This window comes from Ailuropoda melanoleuca, chromosome 1 (genome assembly GCF_002007445.2).
Source record: "Ailuropoda melanoleuca isolate Jingjing chromosome 1, ASM200744v2, whole genome shotgun sequence".
In the NCBI taxonomy this organism is placed as follows: domain Eukaryota; kingdom Metazoa; phylum Chordata; class Mammalia; order Carnivora; family Ursidae; genus Ailuropoda; species Ailuropoda melanoleuca.
In genome coordinates this window covers 113478676-113505146 of record NC_048218.1, presented here as the reverse complement: position 1 = coordinate 113505146, position 26471 = coordinate 113478676, and the positions used below count along the sequence as shown (strand labels likewise).

Below are 26471 nucleotides of genomic sequence, written 5' to 3'. Positions count from 1 at the left end.
AATGTCAGGTCTGCAAATGAGCCTTCGCTCACCATCCCTGGAGCGGTTCAGTCAACAAAGAGATTTTTAGTATTCCTTGGTGGTCTCCGGGGGCTGCTCAGGGTAGCCCTGTCTCTCCCTTTCTGCCAAGAGGTCTCCAAGGCCCAGAGCCACCCCCATGCCTGTGGGATAGCCTGGCCCTCCGCTGTCACGGGGCTGGCGTTCCTTGTCGTCTTGTGGAGCGGCTCTGACAGGTCTTGTCCACAGACTGGGTTCAATCTTCCAGTCCATGGGCTGCCTGGTACGCCACAGCACCACTCCGCACAAACAGAAGTACGTCTCACTGAGCCACATTGATGTGACACCTTCTTCCTTCTGAGGGGACATGTGGACCCAACCAAACCCAGCGGGCAGAGCCCCCGGCAACGTTGATCCCATCACCTGCTATCCTTTCTGCCATTGCACGCTGCTGCCACGGAAAGTTCTAGGAGCTGGATGCTCCGTTTGGCACCTGTCCCCGTGGTCCCGGGTGGGGTGCCGCGTCAGCAGACTCTGAGGCAGGGTGCCCTCGGGGAATCGGGGTGGTCAGACAGAGATATGTTAGCAAGCGTGTTACTGCACCGCGGGTTGGCTCAGCCTTGTGATCTGTACAAGAACCAGAGACGCACACGTGGCTGCTGTGACCGTGGCCCCGTGCATCAGCCCGGTCTCAATAACACAGAGGCTGCCAAGTGTATCTCCCTGGGGGATGGGCCCCCGTCATTCCTTCTGGATCGGAACCCTTTGTCGTGGAGCTGTGGCTGACTTTTCTGGCAGCCTGCCTCCCCTGGCACATGGCCGAGCTGACGGAGAGCCTTGTACCTGCTTTTCTCACCCTGGGCTTTCTGGAATCCTCGTGACCTGAGTCATGAGAAGAAAGCATGCAGGTCTGTGAAGGTTGGGGAGGATTGCATTCGGGCACCTTCTTAGAAATTCACATTTCATGCTGGGTTTTGGAGGATCTGAAAAATCCTACAGGGAAGAAAACCCACTGAGGGGAGGCAGCCTACAGCTTCCCAGACATTTCTGGTCGCAGACCCACTTTCTCCATGACACGCTTCCCACGGAACCCACTTCAGGGTGGGGTGCCACATTGTCCAGAGCATTTTTCAGAGTTCTCTGGGAATAGCACTAGAATCGAGGTGTCTCAGAGCCCGTGGGGTGGCAGCCTGAGAACACCCCCAGTGTTGGACGGGACCCATCTTCACATGTCTGCAACCATGCGGGGGACCCGAGCAGGGCAGTCCTGTCAGGAAACTCTGTGAAATCCCCACCACGAGGGTTTCTCCTGACTGTAAGTATCTCTGAAAATATAAATCCGCCAAACTTGTGAGGCCCCACGCTGGTCCTTGATCACAGCATTGACTATTCCAAGACCTCTGTAACCGTAGGAAGCATTATAAAGTGAGTTTCAAATCACCTACCTTTCCCAGGAAGACTGTGTACGTTTCCTCCAACTCTGAGAGCAAGAGGTGATATTCCTTGGCCAGCTCATCGGTTAATTCTTGCTGTTCCTCTTTGGCTGGAAGTTTCATGAGGAGCAGGGGAGATTAGGAAATGAGCTTTTGGCCCCGAGTTTTTTACCCTCCCCGACAGCTCTGCCGTAAATGCCTGGGAGCGCCCTCCTCATCCTTGCTCGTGCTCGTGTTTCAAACCTCGGCTCATCCAGCGGGATAAAGCGTGGCACGTCCATGGAACGTGGGCATCTGTGCCTCAGGAATGCCCGTGACAGTCTTGGGGGGACATGCGGCTCCCCTGGGCACTCTCCAAGCACATCCGTATCTGATGGGTCGAGATAGAGTGTTTTATGACATTATGGAGGTGAGAGTGGGCGTCAGACCTCTGGGTCTCGGGAGAGGCTGTTCCATGCTGTTGGAAACACTTTCTGACCAGTGACCTTCCACACAAAGGATATTTTTGCCGTCTGAAAAGACAAAGCCAACTATTTCTATCTGCCTGCATTGTGGTTCTGTTCCTGCCCTGCTGCGTGTGTGTTGGTTTTTTCTTTATTTCCTTAAAGATTTTATTTATTTATTTGAGAGAGAGAGCGTGGGCACAGGTGGGGTTAGAGGCAGAGGGAGAAGCAGACTTCCTGCTAAGCAAGGAACCCGATGCAGGGCTCGATCCCAGGACCCTGATGCAGGGCTCGATCCCAGGACCCTGAGATCATGACCTGAGCTGAAGGCAGACGCTTAACCCACTGAGCCACCCAGGCTCCCATCCTGTCAGTGTGTTTTATGTGGTTTCAGCCAAGGTAGATATAATTTTATATGTGCGTTTGTTTTATATGCCATGTTTTCTGTTTCTTCCTGGTTTTCATAAACAGCGCTCTTTGAAGCTGTTATTCGGCTGCGCACACTGTCTTGGCTGTGCCTGGATATTTGTGTGGCTTCCCAGTTGTCTGTGCTCTAGAGAGCGCTTTCTTGAGTGACAATGCTGTGGGTTTTGTGACATTTTGAATTTTTTCTCTCAGGGAAATTTCCAGAAGCTAGATTCCTAGTCCAAGATCATGAGTGTTTTATAGTTCTGGATACATGTTGTGATAGTAATTTGCAAGGGCCTTACTTATTTTGATTATTACATTCAGGAGTAAGAGTGAGTTTCAAGAGTTCTGAGCCCTGACCCCACACCAGAGCCATCTCCACACCAGGCGGCTCCCTGTGCTCTCTGGTGAGCAGGGGGCTCGGGGCTCCCCAGGGCAGCACACGGTGGCCCTAGAAACCTGTCCCCCAGCTGGGGTGGCCCTCCAGGCCTCAAGTGGTGAGCTTCCATTGGCCGGAACTTGACAGTGCATGGTGGGCACAAGAAGGGACCCAGCTTGGTCTTCGCCTGCCTTAGTGGGCTTGAACACTCATCCTCTTGGTCTTCAAAATCCTGTAGCCACCTTAGCCCTCCCTCTGGCTTGTTCCCACAGTCTCAGGATATATGGATATGCCCTGAGGTGACCACAGAATGCAGGGGGGAGAGTATCTAGCTCCCCGTGCCCGTGAGGCTGCCCACACTGTTCCACGTAGATCTTAGGAGTCCTGGGGTGGATTGCTGCACAAATGGTGAACAAGGGGGGCTGGAGAGTGGGGTCCAGTTTGATTCATCCCGACCTGGCCAGCGCTGTCCTTCTCGGCCACTCCAGGCAGCCTCGGACTTGGGACTCCATCTCCCTTCCTTACCCTGTTGGAGCAGCTGCACAGCCCTGCCCACCCCCACTAGCCTCCCTGGTGTGGCGTCTGGACTGGGAGGATTGCTTGAGTGACAGTGGCTGCAGGAGTCCCAAGACTGCTTCTCAGAACCCCACACCTGCAGGCATGAGGATGCTCAGTGCCACCTGCCCCACATCCCCATCCCCGTCCAGCATTCTCCTGGGCCCCAGCAAGGAAATAAGTCACCACCATCCCCTGTCCCTTTCCTGTGCCCACCCAGCACGTTTTCGGCAGCTTGTGCATCTGGGCAGTAGGTGCTGGGCCTGGGGCCAGCCAAGCCAACACAGGCCTGCCCCCAGGAGCCTACATCCTGGTGTGCGAGACAGTTGCTGGCCAGTCCACAGGGACGTGTGATTCCCAGTGGGTCAGATGTATGACATGTCCCTGTGCAGGGAAGTTTCATGCTAGTGTACTGTCAGGATTGAAGGATGAGAAGCCATTGATTGGCTTGGAGGGCAGAGAATGTTCCAGAAGGAAAGAGGGAGGGCCGTTCACAAAGGGCCTATACCTTAAGGCCTAACGTCTGCTAAGAATTCCATCCCAAGTGCAAAAGAGACTCTACCAGGTGTCTGATAGAGGGGTACAGGGCAGATTTGAAGTTTGAGAAGGTTCCCTCTGGTTCATGGTGCTCAAGATGGGCCACACCAGGGGTGGCAGGGGCTCGGCCACTGTGCACGCAGACTTGGGAGCTGTTTGCTTTCTGGATGAGGGCCAAGGTGCTGAGGCTGGAAAGAACAGGCTGGGTTTGAGCAAAATCCCCAGGACTTAGTAATTTCTTGCTTTCCCTTAGTTTTCCTGGGCCTGTGGCACCTGGCAGTTCTCATTTTCCTCCTTTAAAAAGAAGTCCCACCTAGAGCTCCGATCTTGGCTTCTAAATTTCATTGTCCACCGAAAGAATGCCGAGCAAGTACTTAAAGAAAGAAGAGGCAGAAGATCCCAGAAAACTAACTGTCCAGATGACAGACTGAAGATCTAGGACAACCGAATGTAGCCTGTGGTCCCGGATGATGGGCTCCCGAACCCCGAAATGTTGTTGCCTCTTCTAAAAAGAACATGGGTGGGACTTCAGCTGAATTTGAAGGAGGTCTGTAAATCTGCCATAGGTAGTGTATTGATGGGATTTCCTGATTTTGATCGTGGTACTGTGGTTATAGGAGAGAGTGTTGTTTTAGGAAGCACACGCTGAGCTATGTGGGGGAAGAGGGGCGAGCTGTCTACAGCTCACCCCGACGGACAGATACGGGAAGAGAACACGATAAAGCAGATGGAGCAAATGGTAGTATTGGGGAACCTAGATGAAGAAAATATGGGAAATCGTGATACCACTTTTTGTAGATTTTCTGTAAGCCTGAAAATTTCTCAAGATACAATGCTGAAGAAAGAGAAATCCTGTTTAAAACCCAAAATACACCTCCTATGTGGACAGATTTGATTTTTTCAGTGTACTTTCCCCAACAGCACAAACAGCCTAGAAAACATGAGACATGCACATGCCACACTAATTGTCCATAGTTTACAGGAGCTCACCTTTCAGTGCACAGATCCAGGAAACGATGCAGGTGTGCGCCTGCTGGCCAGTGATCTGGGAGGGTGTGCAGGAGACACGGGATGGCCTGCCCCCAGGAGCCATGCTCCCGCAGCGGAAGTCGATCGAGAACACATGCTTCGCTTTTTCCCCCTTCTTTTCAGAAGACGTGGAAGGAACATCCATGATTTTGCTGGCATAACACGCCAAGTGGATTTGTCTGTTCCGAGCTCCACTTGGAGCTTCATCCAAGGGAAGGAAATTCCCACAGCTTCAGTCTTGGAGCCTCAAACTGTGGGTGGTTCCCAAGCAGATGAATGTGAAGGAATAAATAGACCGTGTTTCCTCAAAGGCATTGCCAGCTCCGTGATTATGCTGCTGGCTGGGTTTGTATCCGGGTCCGTACCGCTCCTGGCTCAAGAACCCGCGGGGGCATGATCTTGCCATAATTATGTCTGCACCCCTGTGAGCCAAACGTGGAGATGCCCCCTTGTGATCTGTTAAATTTGGGTGGATTTTTAGGGCGGTCTCATGGAGGTTTGGTAGGTGGGCTCTGTCGGGTATACAGTACTAAGCACGTGTTCTGCCACGCAGGTGGACTATGGTGTGGTCCAGGGTGGGGAGGAGCCATGGACTTCTGAGAGCTGGCCCCACCCTCCCCCTGGGGGCCTCACCTCCCCCTTCCCCTGAACTGGAAATACACATGGAGCCCAAGCCCTGTCCCCGGTTGGTGTTTCTTCTCATTCAATGAAAATAATCACATCCGACCTCTCGCCTGGCTGCATCCTGGCTGTCCGGTGTGGCTGATGGGGGGCCTGCAGCCAACAGTTGTGAGTGCACCTGCATTTGGAGGCTGCACACTGATCCTGGGCGAGGTCGGGGCGAGCTTCATGGGCAGCTGGGCAGTGTGGGTGCTGTCCTCCTGCGGTGGCCACCTCTCCCTGCACTGTGTCCCCTGGGAACACACACTGGTGTCTGGGTTCCAGGGTGGGGATGCTAGAGGGCTGCAGTGGGGGGCCACGAATGCAGGGCAGCTCCTGCTGGCCACCAGTGCCCCAGAGGACACGGCCGAGGAGGGCCCCTAGAGGAGCTGCTGGGAGCTGGGTATATGGTGCACAGCGGTTGCTGACCTCTATAACCCAGTACACGAGAGGGAGAAGAACCTTGTTCCATCAAGACTGCAGTCTGTACCAAGAGCATAACTGGTGAGCTGCTCTGGATGTGTGAGGTCATGAAACTCTGAATTATGTTGCTGAAGGCAGAATGCACGTATGGGTCCTGGGAGAATCAAGGGGAGATCTCATTGCTGATCCCTGTGGGTCATACCCTGCGTCTGGCGCAAAAGTCAAAACAAGCACAGACAGAGAAGAGGATGGGTAAGGAAGAACTTGTTGAGAGGAAAATCCGCATCTAAACAAGGACTGGCGTCAGTTTCTGTCAGTCGCAGGGTATGATGATTTTCAGTCGTTTATAGGTGGTTTTGGTTGTTAAGACACAGTAGAAGTCTCGGAATCCGTCTCGTCCCAGTGTGGGATTGTCGGGTCTCCAGACGCACATCCGTGTCTATGGTTCCCTGCTCTCGGGTGACTTGGGTGTTTTCTGGTGGCCCCAGAGACGTTGTTCTTTTCCACGGGCAGCCGGCTCTGTGACCCGGATCCCCCGAAGGCCCCCAGCTCTTGTTCTGTATCCCTCCCGTGTGGAGTCATCGGAGTTGTCCTAAGAAGTGGCTTCTGCAGAAGAAGATGCAGGAGAGGACTGTCCTTCCGAAAGACGAGAAGAACCAGGCCAGGTGGGAACATGGTAGCCGCCACCCAGCAGGCCGGGCCTCAGGCTTGACACGAAGTCTCCGGAACCTGCCATTTATATGCTTTTCTTTCCTCTGCGCCCTAGAGGCCCTTCTGCTTTTTCTTACGGATGGCACGTTTGTTTTAGCAGTTTGGTGTTCTAGCATTTCGGCACCAAATCAGCCAGAAACCTGTTTGCTGCTAGGAGCGCACGTCCTCTCACTTTGCCTTTTCAGACCTTGGAAACCGAACTACCTAGTGTTTTCAGGACAGGGGCCCTTCCAAAAGGAGACAGCACGTAGGTGTCTGAGATGGCGTGATCAGAGGAGCGAGTGTGCTAGGCAACAAGGGGGTCCAGCCCTGCAGATGGCGTGGGTTTAGTGGGAACACAGAAGAGGCCGTTGGATCTGGTCTTTGAGTGGTGACTGCTTCCCTCCCTCAGGAGGGTGGTGTCGATGTTAGAAAACATCATATTTTGCTGTCATAAAAGCCATGTGGTTCTGGTTTCAGAATGGAGAGATGGTTCTGTGCTCTGGCAGAGCCCAGGCCTGCAAGGGGTAGCATAGGATACGCATGGCACACGCATCATGCTGGGACAGTTACCAGCTCTTCAGAGGAAGAGTGGCATTGGGGTCTTGCACTTCATTGCACACCATTATGGATGGAAGTGTGTGTCTCCCCCAGCCCCCACTCACAGGTGGAAGTCCAGAAGCCCCCAGCGTCTCAGGATGGGACTTGCAGAAATAGAATTGTTACAGCCCTCCTTAATTCAGAGGAGGTCACACTGGAGGAGGTGGGCCAATCCAGGATGACTGGTGTCCTTACAGAGAGAGAACATTGGGGGGCGCCTGTGGCTCAGTCAGTTAAGCATCCAGAGCTTGGTTTTGGCTCAGGTTGTGGTCTCAGGGTCCTGGGATCAAGCCCCGTGTCGGGCTTGGCGCTGAGTGGGGAGTCTGCTGGAGGTTCTCTCTCCCGCCCTCTGCCCCTCCCCCTGCTCGCACGTGTGTGCATGCACTCTCTCTCCAAAATAAGCAAATCATTTTTTTTAAAACAAGGAAAATAATGTCATAAGTTAAATATTAAGATATTGACAAGCAGCAAAAAAAATCTGGAATACTTATATTTGCATTATCCTAAATAATGAGCTGTTACGAATCAATAGGAAAAAGGTAACTCACTTCTCTGTCTTCCTCAGTCTCTCTTCTTTCAAGGATTCTCCCCACTCCCAATTCACTCAGTACTCCTAAACAAAAAAATGAAGTTTTCATAGCTTTTCTTCCCTCTTCTGACATCACACCTGGTAACTTGCCTCGGGTTTAAGAGAGAGGACCTGTTACCAAAGAGAACTAACTCCTGTCCACCTGCTTCTGGACCCACCTGCCTGCTTTCCTGGCCACGGGGACTTGGCCCTGCATTCACGTCTAATATCCTTCATTCACGACCAGCCCCTGTTCATGGCCAGCACCCCCCTCTTGTCTTCGCTCCTGCCATCACCCCTTCTCTGTCATCCATCATCAGACTCACCTTTGTCGCTGGATTACTCCATCGGCATCTGGATGAGGCCCACCCCTGGACCTCACAGAGGGACACAACCTCCACTTGCATTGCTCTCCAGCCCTAGTCCAGCCATGGGACTCAGTGTCCCTACTCTCTCCCCTCAGCACTCCCCATCAGGCTTTCAGTTCCACTGGTTCCCTGAAATTGATCTTACCAAGGACGTGCGACCTACCCCTGGTCACAGCCAACAGTCGGGTTTTGGTGGCATCTGTGACGATGTCTCCGCGACACTTGGCACGGACTTGCTTCCCTAACTGCTTGCTTCTCCAGCTTCTGTGAACCCCGCCTTTCCCTGGCCTCCTCTCTCTGCCCCGTTATCCCCTCTCCCAGGACCACTGTGTTTGGAGGGCCCTTGGCTGTCTCTGTTCCTCGTGGTCTCACCCTGTGTGATGCCACTCCAGCGCTGGGCACCGTCTGGGTGCTCCTGGCACCTGCCTGTGAGCAGAGCCTGCCCACTGCTCTGCATCCTGACTTCTTCCCCGCGCTGCACCCTGATGGTCACGGCCACTGCCCTAGCTTCCCACCTGCCTGCATACAGATGCCCCAGGTCTGTGTTCTCCTCCAGGTCTCCCCAAGCCCCAGACTTGGGTCTTCCGCACCAACTTGGCTTCTCCATGTGAATGCCTACAAGGCACTTCATACTCAACGTGTCCAAACTTCGGCGTCCATTCCCCCCTCGAAACCTTCTCCTTCCACAAGCTCCTGCCCCGGCTGCCCCATGCGAATCCCCAAATTCCTTCCCTACCCACCCTGTCACTGTCCACCAACCACAGCTGCACAGCCTCTCTGGTTCCTTTGCTGGGACCCAGGTCCAATGTTCCTTCCTGCCCTGCACTCTAGCTCAGCGGTCTCCCGGTTTCTGTCCCCACCCGGCGCCCTAACACATGCAACACTGGAACGACCCTTTTAAATTTATCCCACATGGCATCTTTGGTGCAGTGACTTCATATTTCAGGGTAAAGGACACAGTCCTCCCGGCTGCCCACACGGATGCCCTTCTAGTCTCCCCACTGGGCTCTCTTGCTCTCATTCCAGCAGGTGATACCCTGGGTTTTGCTTCTCGTTTGTTGTCTGTCTCTCTGCTTGAGTGAAGCATCGTGAGGTTGGGATTTTAGTCTAAGCACTGCATCCGCAGCACCCAGGTGCCTGGCGAGGAGAAGGTGCTCAGGGACTATCGACCATGGATGGCAGTCGCAGAATCCCACCCTCGTGCAGGTGGACCTGAAATGTCGGAGAGGTTTCCACCCGTCGAAGGCAGGCCTTAGAATAGGCTTTTCGTCTGTAGGTTGCCTGTCTGGCTCGTGCTGCGTGCTACATTTGATGCTTCTAGAAAGCACATCGTTCTGCTGTTGTTACTCATGGAAATCCTGTTTGCAGTTCTGTGACATTATTTTGATCTGTGTTGCAGGTTACAAAGTGTGATTGGCTTGTGTCCTTTCTCTATAACAAAGCTTTCCATCTCGAGGCTGATGGATCCTCAGCGGGATTTGTGTTGATCTTGTTTTGCTGAGGCTCCCGGGACAATTCCTGCCACCAGGAAAGAGAACCTTATGCTAACTGAGCCTGAGTAAGCTCCCTTATATTAAAAGGCGTCGTTCTTCTGCTCTCCCCATTCTGCATCTTTTAAATTCGCAGCACGTCATTTAGATGTGTTCATGATGCCAGAAGTTGCTGACTTAGGGCCTGGATGGATGAAGGAGCCTTGGAAATTGCCTGGCCAGGTGGGTGCCATGCCCCTGTGGTGGGTGCCACAGCTCCCTGTGTTCTGAACCCAGGATTGGTCTTTGGATCTTTAATCTTGTTGCTCCAAGAGCCATCCTCTCCCTGGCACCAAAAGTCCTTCCTATAAACTGAATGCACTTGAGGCTCACTTCCCCCCAACAGGTGTTCATGGGGAAGCGTCCCTCCCACTGTGTTCCTCCCTTTCCAAAGAAGCAGATTCATTCCGTGGGCGCACAAGCACTGGCAGGTTCCACACTAAAAGCAGAATTAAAGGTTGGAACTCCATTGGCCACAACTTACTACCCCTTCATCTGTGCCCAGCCAGGGAACAAAAACAAAGAAAAAAAAACTGAAGAAACCAAGAAACCCTAATTTCTTTAAATTATAAAAGTAATCGGTGGTCACAGTAAAAGTAAAAACTGACGTGGTCTAAAATTGCATAGGATAAAAAGTAAGATCACTTTCTCTGTTCTCAACCTTGTTCTGCACACATGGGCAGTCCTGTGTCTGTCTCAGCTCAGGACTTACGGGCATTATCACATCCTCCCCCAAAGTCTCTTGGTGGTCTGTTACACGAAGGTACCATAACTTATCTAACCAAGCCCCTTGGAATGGTTTGCAACTCACCCTTCTTACAAACAGAGCTGGAATGAACATTCTCATACATAGATCTTTGGTCAGTTAATAGCTGGGTAGGTGGGTGGTAGATAGATGGCACAGAGGTGGATCGATGATAGATAAATGATTGAGTGCTGATAGGCAGACAGATGATAGATTCCCAGCAGTGTAATTGCTGGATCAAAAGATTTGTGTATTTATGACTATATGTGCATGCATATAAAATTTGTTTTTATAACCATCATCAAAGGGCGATCTGTCCCTTAGAATAAAATGCGAAGGCACCAGGGCTTGGCCGTTCTCCTGGTTCAGGTACAGAGTAATCCAGGACGGGCGTCCTGTACCACTGTCCCCCTTGCCAAGTCACTGTCCCCAGTGATGAAGGCAGACTCCCAGGCAATCCATCATTCTGATTGGCTGTTTCTGTAGCTTCCAGGAACTCTGGACGTCTGGGGGCAAAGGGACAGAGCTCATGAGAGAGCTCATTTGCTTTCCTATCTGCCCTGAGACCTTGACATTGGAAGGTGGAGTGAGGTGTGCACCTGCCACGTGTAGACGCTTGCTCTTTTTGGCGTTGGGCCTCCTGAGCCAGTGTTTGGTGGAACTTATTGCTTTTCTGGATTTAGAGGGGTCATGGCTGCCTGCAGTGCTCTGTCTTACATATCACTCCTGCGGTTCCATGGTCAAACATGAGCAGAACTAAAAGCCCTGCTTTGTCCGATGGACGTGGAGGCTGGAAGTCCAGAACCCTTAACATCAACCATGCGCACGTGTCCAGTCTGCAGACCGTGTCACGTTTCCTGATTGTCCTTCTGATGTTCTCGATGGCCTTCTTCCTTTCTGGTTCGTGACCGGCACAGGACCACCCTTCGCGGTAGGCTGTGTCTCTGTGATTTCCCCTGGAACGCACCTTCACGCCTTGTCTTTCCCACATCTTCCATGTCCTCAGTTACTGCAGGATGCCCATGGCTCGTGGGGGCCTCCTGTGGACCCCATCAGGCTGTACGTGTGAAGACCACAGAAAGAGAGTCTGTATCCTCCCCCAGGCTTCAGCTCAGGAAGTTCCTGATGTCGGTTGGTCCTGTCAGCCCTGGGGTCGGTCTTTATTGCTCGGCTAAGATGTTGTCTGTGGAGTTTCTCTGGGGTAAAGTTACTGTTCTCCCCTTTGTTATGAGGGAAGTAATTTTTGAAGGAAGATAATCGAGACTCGACTAATTTGCTTTTCTCCATCAGGTTTCCCTTCGCTGGTTTTATTGTGTATTGATGATTGTCATCTGATTTTTCTGTCGTTCTGCGTTTATTAGGTGGCATTCTGCTGTTAGAACATGTTCCTTTCTCTTCCATGTACTTACGTGCGTGTGTTTGTCCGTGAGGACACGTTATTTTATCCCGTGACTTAGAGCCATTACTACCAGTGTTCATTTAGAGACTCGCATTGCCCCATGGGGCTTGAATGTGTCCCCATCAATGTACTTGCTCGCTTCCTGGGACAAGATGTCCCGAGCTCTGCAGTCACGGATATTTGGGACTGGGGAGTCCATTGTTGTGAGGGCCTGTCCTGTGCCTGATAGGACGTTTGGTGGCATCTCTGGCCTCTACCTGCTAGACGCCAGCAGCACCCGCACATACACACCTGTTGTGACAACCGGAAGGCCTCTGATATTGCCCAATGTCCCTTGGGTGGCAGAATTCACCCCTGCTGATCCCGGGTGAGAAGCCTGAGGAAAAGGAGTGTCGTTTCCTTTCTTGAATGTTTCGGTCAGAGAGATGCTAGTTCAGTTCTTCAAACAGATTAGGCAGGAAAAGCCGTATAATCTTTATTTCTTCTAGCAACACAAGGCTAAAGGCGTGTTGAGGCTCTTGTCTGTGAACAATTTGGAGCCCACACAGAAGTAGACTGAATAGTGAGGTGAATCCCCACGTACCCCTCAGCCTGCTCCAGCCACACCCTATGGACTCTCCCCCATCTGCTGTTTGACCAGAATCTCATGTAAAAGATCACTTATTTGTAAATACTTTACAATATTTCTGGTTCTGTTAAAAGATCATGAGTGTTTTTTACCAGAATCGTCATCACTCCTGATTCCTTACTATCATAAAAAATAAATTATTCAAATCAGAATTGCATCTACATTGCATGTGTGTGTGGAGCCAGTGCCCCTGAAAGACACCGGTGCTCCGGGAAGGGCCCGGCTCCAGGAGTTGGCTCCCATGGAGGTCCGTCCGGAAGGAGGCTTTGGCTTGATATTCACTCTGCACGCGTTCCTGCCCACACTGAGCTGGTCACCAGGCCTCCTAGGGGCCACCCCCGCTGCCCCCGCCCCACCTCACGAAGGACAGGTGGACCTGGTGGGGCAGTTGGGGGGGGGCTTCTGTTCTCAGATACCACCACTGCCTTCTTCCCTGTGGGCTCCAGCTTCTTTGAATGCAAACGAACTCCTAACTGCTGGGATTTCAACTACTTAAAACCTGAGATCAAGTCTTTGGAACACAGTTCGCAATGAGCTCTTTCTGTGCAAAGGCTTTCTCTTTGTGGGTGTGTGCAGCAGGGCTATCTTGGCTGCGGCGCCCCCAGAAGGAGAAGACAGGTCAGACGGGCTTTGTCTGGAATGATCCTTTATTGTGTGCTCCCCACGAGGGAGTTCCATGCACCCCCCCGCAAGTGACACCCGCAGTAAGCCTGTGTGACAATGGTCCCCCTGCCGTGGCAGTGAGGGTGTTGATGGTCGGGGGGTGGGTGCTCACGCAGCAAGCTGAAGGAGGAGTCTTGAATCCAGGACTGGCAGGTTCTGAAGTCCGTGCTGTCACCATGGAGCCAGGATTCCTCTACGTAACTGATGTTCCTAGACGGTGTGGGCAGTGGGCACTGGGGGAAACCGGGATGTCCCGGGGACTGGGGACTGCACCGAAAACGTGCTTCGTAACTGTTTCTTATGTGGCGAGACTGAGCGGACTTGTGCCTGGTCCAATTCTGTTCCTTAACAAACCAGTTTTAGGGAACAGCATTCTGCAAGTACATGGTCAGTCGTATCTGCTGTTGGAGATGTTTCTGTTATTTGAGGTGTATTTTAGTAAAGTTTGATGTCTGGGGGCCTGGGTGGTTAAGCATCCAGCTCTTGGTTTCGGCTCAGGTCACAATCTCAGGGTCCTGAGATCGAGCCTTGCATTGGGCTTCATGGTCAGCACAGAGTCCGCTAGAGATTCTCTCTCCCTCTCCCTCTGCCCCTCCCCTGCACGTGCTCTCTCAGTCTCTCCCTAAAAGAAACAAATCTTTAAAAAAAGAAATAATAAAGCTTGATGTCTAGCGATGTATCCTGAGAAAATAGACACACACACTGAGACTCATGTACGAAGATGTGCCAAGCGGCGCTGTCAGTGAGAGTGAAGGACTGGAAACCACCCACGTGGACAGCCGTCAGGACAGCACCATGGTCCACACGGCCACGTGGACAAACACTTCACAGGCGCTGAAACATCAAAGAAGTGTAGTGCCCGGGAGATATTTACGACGTGACCTGAGGCTGACCAGCCTGATTACAAAACTCTGCGTCCTGTGATCCTAACTATGTCAGTGTGTCTATTTATAAATACGTGTGCAAAAGAATACTAGAAGGGCACACGCTAGAATTTTAACTGATAGGGGAATTGTAGGTGATTCTCAGTTTTTTTTCCCCTTGTCCCTTAATATTTTCAGGCGTTACAATGAAAACTTATTCTTATAATAAAAAAAAACTAATATCTCTGGGTGTGTGTATGTGTGTGTAACGTGTCAGGAATTTCCACTTCACGAGGCCCTGCCCCTCCCACCTTCACACATCCCAGGAGCAGCTGGCATTGTCCTTGTGCATAGGAAAGAAAGTGGGTTCCCCCAGGTCGACTCCACCACGAATAGCATTCTCTTCCTCTTGAGATCCAAGTGAACGGCCCCTCACAGTGCTTGAGGATGTGTCCTTGCTGGTCCTTGCAGTGCTGGGCACAGGTGGCAGACACCTGTCACTGTTGTAGGGCACTGTGCAGGGACTTGTGTTCCCCTGTGCACTCCCCCTCACCCCAGCCCATGATCCCTGGTCCTGGAAACCAGAAGGGAGCCTGTCAGACAAGGAGGCCTGGTGTAGGGCGGAGGGAAGGTATGAAGAGTCACCAGCAAAGCCGCAAAGTGGACGAGGCAGTGCTTTCCACTGGAGACCCTCGCTCAATTTTTTCTGAGCAGGAAGGAAACTGAGTGTGGCAGAAAGTGCTACAAGCAATGCTTCCCCAGCTCCCTCGCAGAGTGGCTGAGAAAGTGGGCCGGGCAGAACAAGAAGGATGAAGGAGCTGTGGCCCTGCTCCCCTGGGAGCTCCAGAGAGGAGGAGATGCAAGTAGATGTTCCCATGACAGCAGTAGTGGGGCCTCTTGATTGGCGGGGACCCAGGTAGGAGCCCTTGGGTGGAGACTGGTGGACTGGTTGGTGCCACCACCGTGTTACACTCGGGGAAGCTGAGGCCCAGCTTTGCTTGACTCCAAACACTTGGGATCCCTTTGCTGTCTTTAGTCCACTGAAGGAGGATTGCATCTTTTCTAAAATAGCTTTTATTTCAGTTTTCGACAAAATGATATCAGTTTATCAATATTGCCTTTGTCAAAGTCATAGGCTACACATACCATTCGAGGAAAAAAAAAATAGGAGCAGATCGAAATCGAGTCTTCCAAATGGGTCTGTCTGGTTTGAAGGTGGGCCACCCTGTGCTTTGAATCTTGTCACCCACCCCGTGGGCTGGTGAGAGCCATTCAAGGAGGGGAGTCTGCTGGGGGACTCTGAAATCTGTGGTTGACTTTCAAGAACTATTCGATGCATTATTTTATATTTTAAAAGATATTTATGTATGTATGTATGAAAGAGAGGGAGAGAGAGAGAGAACAGGAGCCAGGGTGAGGGGAGAAGCAGACTTCCCGCTGAGCAAGGAGCCTACATGGGGCTCAATCCTAGGACCCTGAGATCATGACCTGAGCCGAAGGCAGACGCTTCACTGACTGAGCCACGCAGGTGCCCCTCAATGAGTTACTTTTAGAATTTTAACTACTTTGGAAAGGATTTGTAAGGACTGAAAATATTTTTTCATTGAAACTTGGAAGTCAACAGATTTTAATGCAGATTTCTTTTAAAGTCAGTTTGACTTGTCCTCATTGAACAGGATTATTGCGTACATTCTTATTACCTCGAATAGAGCCATAAAATTACATGGAGCAGTTTCGGTTGTCATACTTTATATCTTAAAGTAGAACCATTAGTTTAGAACAGAACTGGAAAAAATTGTTAGATTTACATTACTTTTCACTAAAATTTGTCTAGCCTAACCCTGGTTCTGCCCAGTCTGAACTGAATTTCATGTCTTCCGAACTTACTACGAATGCCCGGTTAGGGGGCTTCAGGGCATGCCAGAATCAGACACCTTTTTATTCAGCTCCTAGGAAGCCATGGAGCCCTCATGGCAGGGAAGGTTCTCCCATGCTGGGAGGTGTCCTGGTGGCAAAGAAGCATAGCAGAGCCGATGCCCTGGGCTCGGGTCCGGGCTCCAGCAGTTTCTGTTGGCTGGACGCCGGGCAAGCCGTTCTGCATTACTGAGACTCGCATCACTCATCTCGTTGGGGGACGGTGACACCTACCGCGGAGGGCATTCACGTTGGGCCCCAGCATGGCTGCTGGGGTTTTCAGAGGTGGAGCCCCCCCAACCTGCCCAGGCACAGGTGTGGCTCCTGGGGCTGTCCACCTTCCCGGACACAGCTGACTTTCCTGCTTCCTCCTCGTGGCCCCAACCGGGACAGGGTACCATCCGCACATCCCCCTTCCTGTCCCTGGCAGTTCTTGGGTTACAACCTGACTTCTCTGTAAGTGTTGACTTCAGAAGTTTCTGAAAACCTCGGCTTACGTCCTTACTTTCGAAAATGCATTTAAAGTGGACCGGGAAGAGCTCAGGGTTAAGAAGTCGGTTGATCGGGGGCGCCTGGGTGGCACAGGGGTTAAGCGTCTGCCTTCGGCTCAGGGCGTGATCCCGGCGTTATGGGATCGAGCCCCACATCAGGCTCCTCTGCTATGAGCCTGCTTCTTCCTCTCCCACTCCCCCTGCTTGTGTTCCCTCTCTCGCTAGCTGTCTCTGTCTCTGTCAAATAAATAAATAAAATACTTAAAAAAAAAAAAAAAAAAAAAAAAAGAAGTCGGTTGATCGAAGGTAAAGAAGTAAGACAAAGCTGGCCTGGGAGCTCCTGGCTCACCGCCCTCCCCTCCCTACTGTGTTGGCGTCCGTGCCAGAGTTTGGGGCCCCCCTCAGCTCTGCTCAGTCCATGTACCCTGAGGGGGCTGACCTTCAAGGAAACCCTACACTGTGGACGGCTCTGGGGGTGAAGAGCTGAAAGTACCCCATTTTCTGTCTTTCCAGGGTGGTCTGGGCCAAAGTGAGGGCCTTCTGAACTCCGTAGGAAAGTCTGAGCCTTTGAGTCAGCCAGCAAGGTGTGTGTGTGAAGCAAGAGCAAGACAGACGGCAGGGTGGTGACCCCCACGGCCTACCTGTTGGGGACCCAGGGCCAGAAGCTAGGATCCCCAGAGTGCAGATCGGGACCACGGAGATGATGTCACCTCCACCCTGATTGTTCTCAAACTCCTTCCCTTTGGTCTGCATCTTGCTCTGTGCAGGGAGTGTATAAAAAGTGACAGCAGGGCTCCGGGAACACCAGAATGTTCTATTACCGCTCCAGGGCTTTTATCACTGGTGGCGGCACCACGCGGGCAGGGCCTGGGCGGCCTGACGGAGCATTCCTGCCCCCGCTGCCTCTGCAGAGAAAGTGCCTCACTGCATTGACAGAATTGTGTTCTCTTTAATGTTACCATTTTATTTTTAAGCAAAGAGCTACTTAACGTCTTTTGCAACAGAAAAGAGGAAATTGAGGATTCAGGGCTTGGCTTTTCCCATTGAATTGTTCCTGGTGCCTCTCACCAGTCACAAGGCTTGTGTTCCCAGATTCACAGGCCTGAGTCAGGGTCCAGGTGGCCCCCTTCCCTGGTGTCTGCAGCTTGCAGACAGAGCCTGCCTCATTCCTGGCTCTGTTTCCCATGCGAGCACACCCCCAGGGGGAGGTGCAAGGGCCTGAGACCTTTCCAGGGGGGCTCTTCTTAGCCTGAGCCGGGCCTGCACTGGGAAGCCAGTGCTACTCGCGGATCTCCACTTGACAGATGCATGGCTGAGACACGGACCACTGCGCCAGATTCCCGCAGCTAGTTATCCGTGAAGCCGGACTGCAGCCCAGTCTGCTTTGAAAATCGACCCCTGCTTTGTCAAGGCAGGTCGTAAATGGTGCTTTAACACTCTTAGAGCAAACACTGTGCTTTGCACTTCTGATTGACTACCCAAGCAGTGCTCATGGCACAGAGGGGAGAGTGAGTCTCAGCTAGTAGAGAACCTGCCTGAGGTCCCAGGGCCTGGCACTGCGGGGCTGTGCTCCCAGTTCACCTCCATCCTGGCATTACCCAGGTACATACGCTCCCTGGACAGGCTGTACCCCAGGAACACAGGCCCATGGGAGGAACCTCATCCTGGCTGAGCCGTGAGCTGCAGGGGGCAGAGACCCTGGCCTGCTCACTGCAGAGAAGCTTCTGGGCCCTGTGCGAGATGCTTGAATGTCCATGCATCGAGGGAGGCCAAGCCTGCTCTCTGCAGCCCTCTCCCCAGGCCTGTGCGCGGAGGGCTGAGATCTTACACCCTTAATTGCTTCTAGAATGAGGCCAGGCACCAACCAGGGGGTGACTGAAGAGGCACCTCATGGTGCTAGATGTCCCTTCAACTGCTGGCCTCAGGCACGGTGGACAGTGGCCAACCACTACGGAACGTTTCTCTTTGTGCCTTAGTGTTCGCTAAAGTCCTCTCCGGTGCAGCCCCAAATGCGTGACCCGCCTGAGACTGCTGCTACGTCTTGGGGGTTTGTGGCGTTGCTGGCCAGCAGGCTCTGCTGTGTCTGGAGGTGGCTGGGGCAGAGCGGCCAGCGTGGGCTTCAAGGGCCTGTCCCTGGAGCACCGTCTGTGCCTGCTCCTGCCCCGGGCCTGCCAGCCCAGCCTACTCTGGGAATCCGAAAGCCATGGACTTGGCCGTGAGACAGAGCATATCTTAGCTTTTAATACTGAGACTATATATAGACCTCCGGGGGGTGGCTGTGAGCCGCAGGGAGGCGAAGAGTGAGTTTAAAGAAAAATGCATTCGGGCCAGAAAGAAGATTAAGTACCGGGGCCAGACCTGATTTGGGGCAGGGAAATCGATACACAGGCTTGAACGTGATCGAAGTGTTCTAGAGAAGCTGATGTTGATTGCAATCCCAGAGACACTCCCTCCAACCCCGAGCACAGGGTCTCAGGAGCATGCTGGGCTTGGCAGAGGACATGGTGCACAGTACAGTTCGTGCATTTCTAAGGAATTATCTGGACCCATTTGTGTTTTCTAAATTTGTTTCTCTTCCATGTTAATGCATTTTTTGTGGGTTTTTTTTTTTTTAAGTTTTGACCTACAGACAAAAGACTCTTTTCGTTGTTTAAATGTCACATTTATGGACTCCCTCATGTCAGCTGTATTTGAATATTTCATTTGTTTCGTGGAAGTATACCTTCTATAGAGCGAAATGTGAACTCCCGGAAAGAGATGAGTAGGTTTCTATAAAAATGCATGTGAGTTGCAGGCTTGTCCCTCAGTCCTGATTGGCTCCCCTGGGGATTTCTCCAGGTGGCTGAGAGGTGGCCGGCAGGGGTGGTGACCTGCCCCCGGGGAGCTGTGTCTCCAGGCTGGCCCTGCCTCCCCTCCAGCGGGGACAGTACTTGTGGGGCTGGACGATCCCAGTTCCTGCTCCTGCGTTCACTCCCTTGCAACAGGGACTTGTTCCCATAACTCGCCCTCTCCTGCCAGACAAAGTTTGCACCAGGGAAAAGGGACAGAGAGGGAGCAAGAGAGCTGCAGCCACTTGGTCAGGACCAGCTGACATTCAGAGGCCATGGGAGCTCTTGCTCCGAAGTTGCAAGTGCCCCCGGGCTACAGACCCAGATTTCTGAGAGACTTGGCAGCCAGGCCTGGATTCAGAGAACGCCCGTGCTCAGGCTCTGGGCGTCCTGCGTTTCATTTTGCTGTCACAGGAAAACAGGAGCAGGGCTCTTTCCGGCCTCTTGGCCTGAGTGTCCTGCCTCCACCTCACCGGCCCTGAAGTGGGGAGCCCGTTGGGGGGCGATTGCATCAGACGCAGGGAGGAGGGACCTGATTGGTCTGCCCTGCCTGGCTTGATTCACTACCTCGTGGACTAAGCCCGAGGCAGAAGCAACCCGGCCTGCCCAGAGTCAGCCCGCCCTGCCCGCCCGGTTCCCCGCACCTCTGCACAGGGCACTACTGGTGGGGCAGGTCTGGAGGGGCCCAGCCTGCCAAGGACAGCGGAAAAGCCGGGGACAAACTCCCTTTCAGGAGACCGTCTCAGTTTAAAATGCCGTCTTGTTCCTCTGACTGCTTTTTCCATGCTGTTGAGGTAAGGTTTTGTGTTTGTTTTTAAAGCATCGCGTGCACCCCACCCCCCAGGGGGGCTGCATCCCTGTCCCTCTCGCTCTGTCTCTGGGCAGAGGGTATTTATGGTCCCCGGCATTTCTGCTTGACTCTCCCTTTGCCTGGGAGCGTGTCATTCGTGGTGGCTTTGAACTGGAAATGAAGCTGGCTGGTCATTTTGCAGGGGGAAGGGGGCCAAAGAATTTTGTGACTGCATTCGTACTCTGCCCCGTCTTTTTCGTACTTTAAATTTCAGCAGATTCGTACTTTTATTCGTGTCGACTCCCGGAACCTTAGTGAACTGAGCTGTGTGGGGGGTGACGGGGTGCCGGCTGTTGCACCCCAGTGCCTGGGAACAGACAGCAGGTGGGCTCCTCAGAAGTTACGATCTGGGTTGCTGTGCTTGTCCGTGTGGTTGGTTCCACTATGAAACGTCCAGCCCTGAGACCACCAGCAGTATTTGACATGAGTTCTGGCGCTTTCTGAGACAGGTGGCTGCAAAGCAGCTCGTACGTGCCAGCTTGGCTGTGCGCCCTGTCTGCCCCGAGATGTCCTGGCATTTCCAGAACTTCCTGCGTAACCTTCCATGTCCGGCCACGGTGGGGCGGTGGGGTACGTGGTCGGCCGGCTGCTGCCTGCTGCTCGGAAGGACAGAGGACCTGTATTGGAATGCTGCTCTTCCTGCCTTTCCTGTTTGATTTTGATTCAATGTTTATTCCTCGAAAACCCAAGTTGCTCCTCTATAAGTGTCCCCTTTGTATGTTGCAGGATGTGAAAATCTTCAGTGAAGACGGGACGAGCAAAGTGGTGGAGATTCCAGCAGACATGACAGCCAGGGACCTGTGCCAGCTGCTCGTTTACAGAAGTCACTGCGTGGACGACAACAGCTGGACGCTTGTGGAGCACCACCCACACCTGGGGCTAGGTAGGGAGCACGCTGGGGGGCCCGGTGTCCCAGCCTGCACGGCGTGACGTCTGTGTGCCATCCCCTCTCCACTGCACACCTGTTTCTCCTGACACTTCTGCCTCCCTCCCAGCCTTCCCTGATCTGCTGCTTCCAGAATCTTGCTTCCGGGAGGATGGCAGCAGCCGTTCCCGAGGGCACCAGCACAGCAAGAAGTTTCTCTCTGTGATTTGGCTGGAGAACTGGCTATGGCAGGTGCTCGGGGCTTGCCGCACGGCTGCAGTCTGGGGAGGGCAGCCTAGCAGGGCCTGGGCAGGGAGCACCGTCCTGGCATCACCGTGCGGACAGCAGCTCACCCACCTCATGGGAGTGGGGTGCCGCGGTGACGGCCTGCGGGAGTTAGAGTGTTGGGTGTATCTCTGGGCTGGTGCACAGTGTTCTCACTGCCCGCACGCACATGCTGTGTCGTCTGTAGAGAGCAGGAGAATATTTTGAAACACGTACTGTTTACAGAACTTACTGAGGTTTTGGATTTTGTGGAGTTTCCTTGCTCAGGTGGTCTATTTCAGGTCCAGAAGCTTTTTATGACTTTTGTTTAAATTCTTACCAGATAACGCATGGTACTTACAAAATCACAAGCACACACTTAAAACCAGAATTTTCTCCGAATCAACAACTGTATCTCTTCCATGTGCTAAAGGAGAAAAACTACACAGATCAGAGAGTTCTTCCCATGGTTCTGAACTTTTCTCATGAACCTTTCTGGAAGATTAGTAGATCAAATTTAAACTTCCAGGTCTGGAATGATGTTATACAGTCTAAGCCTAAACATGCTAGGAGATTTGAGTTGGCATTGTGTTTTGTTTTGTTTTTTTAAGATTTTATTTATTTTTTTGTCAGAGTGAGAGAGGGAGAGAGCGAGCACACAAGCAGGCTCCCTGCTCCAAGCCTGACACGGGGCTTGATCCCAGGACTCCGGGATCGTGATCTGAGCTGAAAGCAGACGCTTCACTGGCTGAGCCCCCCAGGTGCCCCTGAGTTGGCATTGTTTTAATCACTGAGTTCTAGCCCCCCGTGCCATCAGATATGGGTACAGCTCATAGCACTGGGAACACTCTCTCTCGTCTTTCCTGTTCCTGCCCTTCTCCAGTGCACTTGCATGCCAGCAGAAGCTTCCTCCATCATCTCTAGCAGCCTTCTCCTGCCAGGTGCATTCACTGGTGCCACCTGCAGGAACGGGTGACCCCATTGTCAGGCTCCAGTTTGGGACACCCACGAATAGAACCTGCACTGGTCTCATGGGGCCGCCAGAAGCATCTGCTGATGCACAAGTAACTTGGAAATTAAACAATTGTTGGACCCTTGCAGCATGTATGGACACATGCACATGCCATGCATGTGTAGGTGCACATATATACATACGTGCACACGTGCACACACAGAACAGCGTGTATGAACATGTGCACATGCTGCACGTGTATGCACACATATATGCATACGTGCATATGTGCACACACGGAAGAGCGTGTATGGACATATGGACACACCACACATGCATATGTACACATATATACATACATGCACACATAACACACAGAACAGCGTACATGAACACATGCACACACCACACATGCGTATGTACACATACGTACATACATGCACACGTGCACAGAGAAGAGAGTTATGGACATGTGCACTTGCCATGCGTGTGTATGTACACATATGTACATGCATGCACACGTGCTCACACAGAACAGCATGCATGGACACGTGCACATGCCGCACATGCGTATGTACACATACGTACATACATGCACACGTGCACAGAGAAGAGAGTGTATGGACACGTGCACTTGCCATGCGTGTGGATGTACACATATATACATGCATGCACACGTGCTCACACACAGAACAGCATGCATGGACATGTGCCCATGCCGCACATGCGTATGTACACATACGTACATACATGCACACGTGCACAGAGAAAAGAGTGTATGGACACGTGCACTTGCCATGCGTGCGTATGTACACATATATACATACATGCACACGTGCTCATACACAGAATGAACTTAAAAAACACAGCTGTGGACCTGGACCCAAATATGAGTATTCTTGAAGCCCATTCAAAAGTCTGAATAATCTCACTTTGAAAGGAATTATAGAACTGTAGGAATATGTTTGTCCACACCAAAAACACGTATAAAATGGGGACAGATACACACAATAAAATTGAACATACAAAGACTGTGAGAAATTTTGATTCTTGTATTTGTTGTGGTACCCTTGATTTCTCAAACATCATGCCAGAGATCAAGAATTTATATACAGTAAAACTTCAGAAATCATCACCCATGTGAAAAAGAATTTATTCTGAGAAACTCGAAAAAGAAACACATGGTATTCTTAGTGATACGATAATTTTATGCTTTATTCTTTATTTGTCTTATTCACAGATGGACTTAACATACGCTATGGGGATAATACTTTTTTATTTCTTAAGATTTATTTATTTATTTATTTGAGAGAGAGTGCGCGCACACATGCACAAACGGGGAGGCGGGGCAGGGGCAGAGGGAGAAGCAGACTCCCCGCTGAGCAGGGAGCCCGACATGGGACTCGATCCCAGGACCCTGGTATCATGACCTGAGCCAAAGGCAGGTGCTTCGCCGACTGAGCCACCCAGGTGTCCCTAAAGGGGATAATACTTTCTTAGAAAATCAAGTTAAAGTGAAAAAAAAGGAAGGGAGAAAGAGAAATGATGAAAAAAAAAGACAAAAGAACGCTTGGCTCCCATTTGGGATCCTGTTTGACAAAAAGTCCGTGAAGTTAATTGCAGGTGTGTGAAGTGCCCTCTCGAGGCTCCTCCTCAGGCCTTTTCTGCCACCAGCCCCTGTGCCGTCGGCAGCAAGTGAGCACGCTCCAAACACCTGGGTCTGCACAGGACGTGCGAGGTTTTAGAGGCTCAGTCACGCCATCCTCGGAGGTCAGAGCCACAGAAACTCCCGCTGTCCACAAAGAGCCTCGGCCTTCCGGCCTCCGTATCTTCTCTGTGTGTTCTTTCGTTTGTGATGCAAGCCTGTCCTTTTTTAAAATCGGTCAGGTTGCTGTTGAGGCAGAAATGCTATTCTTTCCAGCGTTCGGTAGCATCCGCGGGTCAGATGAACAGCAGTGGGGACAGTGGACGTCCAGGAGCCTGTTGCACACCACCGTGGAGCAGGCACCGCGGCGTGCCCGTCAGAGAAGTGCGTGCAGTGCCAGCACTGGAGCCCCGCGAACGGGCGTGAGTGTGCTTGCTGGTGCAGAATTCCTTAAAGGATGATGTTCTGGGGCTGCTCCTGGGTCCTGCAGCCAGGTGACCCCCACTCTCCGGGTGGAGCCGTCCTGCCCCACGTCCCCAGTTACTGATAGGACCCTTTGGAAAGTCGCTTTCTCCGGCGCATTGGCGATGCTCTGGGGATCTGCACGTACACGAGGCCTGTGGTTCGGGGCCAGGCAGACAGCGCCCCAGATCTGTAAGGCTTATAGAAGCAAACAGTTACCCCGATAATTGAGGCATAAGTAAGCTAATTCCAGTGGCACTTTGAGCCTGTGGATAGCCTTAGAATTCAGCATTTCAAGGCACAATTACTATCCTGATCTTCGCAGGAAAAATATTAGATCCTTAGTGATATTAAACTTTATCCCAGCCAGGAGTGGGGATTGAGAACAGATGGTTTTGTTTGCACTAGCAGAAGACCATGCATGCGTGTGTGTGGCTGCAGCCCTCAGCGGCCCCTGTTGGTTGGGGTGTCATACTTGGTTGGGGGGGGCAGGTGCAGAGGCGCCCGCTGGTGCTTGGTGGCAGCGTCTCTGGATGGTGGGAGTGTTGCCTCTCCCTCTGAGCCATGCTGCTGTCACACCCTGGTCAGTGCCTTTCTTACGCCCCAGCATCAGCTCCTGAAGTCACTTACCCCTCGAGGCCGTTTGACAGGTTGGGGCAGAGCCCTTAGTGATGGACGATCTCAGGGAAGCCCAGTCTGTGCCTTGTGACTTCCAGCTCTGGCAAGCCGCTCCCTGGATGTGACGTCTTCATGTGTCACATATGTCAGTGAGTCCCACACGTCCTGCCTGTTGGGGGGGTCTTTTGTGTAGAGCTCTCAGCCTTGTGAACACTGTCCCTGACCGAGGGCACCGAGCGGCCGCCGAGTCCAGCGGGAGGGTCCAGAATGGGGCAGGCACGGTCCTGCTGTCTGCCCCAAGCACGTGAGCAGCGAGTCTCCGGAGGGCTCACTTCCGCAGGGATGCCTGCACGTGGAGGGCCTGTCGGGGTATTTAACAGCCAGTCCATAGCTGTGTCACGTGAACAAACGATTTCTTTAAAGGGATTTTGTAAAATGGGAACTGGGGCATGCAGACCCACTCAGGCCCTCGGTGAGCACGGGACAGGTGAGCAGGGCAGCCCGGTCAGCATGGAGCACGGTGACAAGAAGACAGCTGCCAGAGGTCCAGGGATTTGGGGAATTCTGTTGTTGGAAGAATTAGGTTGCAGCCCTCCAGGAAAAAGCCTGAGCTCTCTCTTTGGGCTGTTCACAGCTCTGTGTGTGTTCCTGGCCAGGTGAGAAAGGTGTGGTAGTCACCCTCTGGAGGACTTGGCCGCAGCAGAGATGTGCGGACAGGTGTCAGAGGAGAAACAGCAGCTGTATTCAGCCCTGTATTCAGCTCACAAAGACCTTCAAGGCTGACCTTTCCCGTCTCTGTCTCCTTGTCATTCTATCGGAAGGGCACCAGAATGCTGTCCTTTCCCCACTGAGATATTTAGAAGGAAGGCTGCTTATCGGGCATGTCCAGACATCAGGGTTGTTTTCCGTGGTATCTTCTCCTCGACTTTGATCACAGTCCCCAGTCCTGCAGAGCCCCAAGCAGCTGTTGCAAGCGTGCTGACAGCCGGCTCTGCTCCCTGCCATGGGTGGACCATGCCGAGTGCAGGCACAGCGGCGGGGCGGCAAGGTGGGATCCTGACAGCAGCCCGGGCGGGTGGCTCGCGTTTCTGCCAAGGACTCTCTTGTCCATGCACATTTTAAGGCATGGAAGTAAGATCTGCCCTTTTGAGTTGAATGCTCTGTAACCATTTTGCGTGTGGAGTAGGGTGGTGGCGTAGATGCTGGATTTAGTGTCAAAAATTTGAAAAAATACGAATCCCCTTTGAGGACTGTCTGACTCTTCCATTTGCACAAAACATTCTTTGGGAACACCCTGATGAAATGTCGCTTTCTGTTGTGATTATAGGAAATTGATGGAGGCAACAGGATTGTTTAATAGAGTCACCCAAGGTCATTTGAAAGTACCTGTTTTTAGGGGTGCCTGGGTGGCTCGGTCAGTTAAGCGTCTGCCTTTGGCTCAGGTCATGATCCCAGAGTCCTGGGATTGAGCCCCACGTCAGGCTCTCTGCTAGGTGGAGAGCCTGCTTCTCCTTCTCCTTTTGTTCCACTGCTAGTGCTCTCTCTCTCTGTTAAATAAATAAATAAAATCTTAAAAAAAAATAAATAAAATACCTGTTTTTAGAATCATAGAGAAAGTGAGAACTGGAGAAAAGAGCTTTAAGCTGATATTGTCAGAGTGGCTTT

The 26471-nt window shown here is 52.2% G+C and overlaps 1 protein-coding gene across 5 annotated transcripts in view; it reads left to right on the top strand.

Moving 5' to 3' along the window:
- Positions 1 to 26471, top strand: part of GRB10 (growth factor receptor bound protein 10) — a 171975-nt gene that overhangs the window by 113878 nt on the left and 31626 nt on the right. For all 5 annotated transcript variants that reach the window (XM_019797968.2, XM_019797971.2, XM_034665549.1 and 2 more), the window contains one exon: positions 20727 to 20883. In XM_019797968.2, the coding sequence (XP_019653527.1) occupies positions 20727 to 20883 (157 nt within the window). The remainder of the gene's footprint in view (positions 1 to 20726; positions 20884 to 26471) is intronic.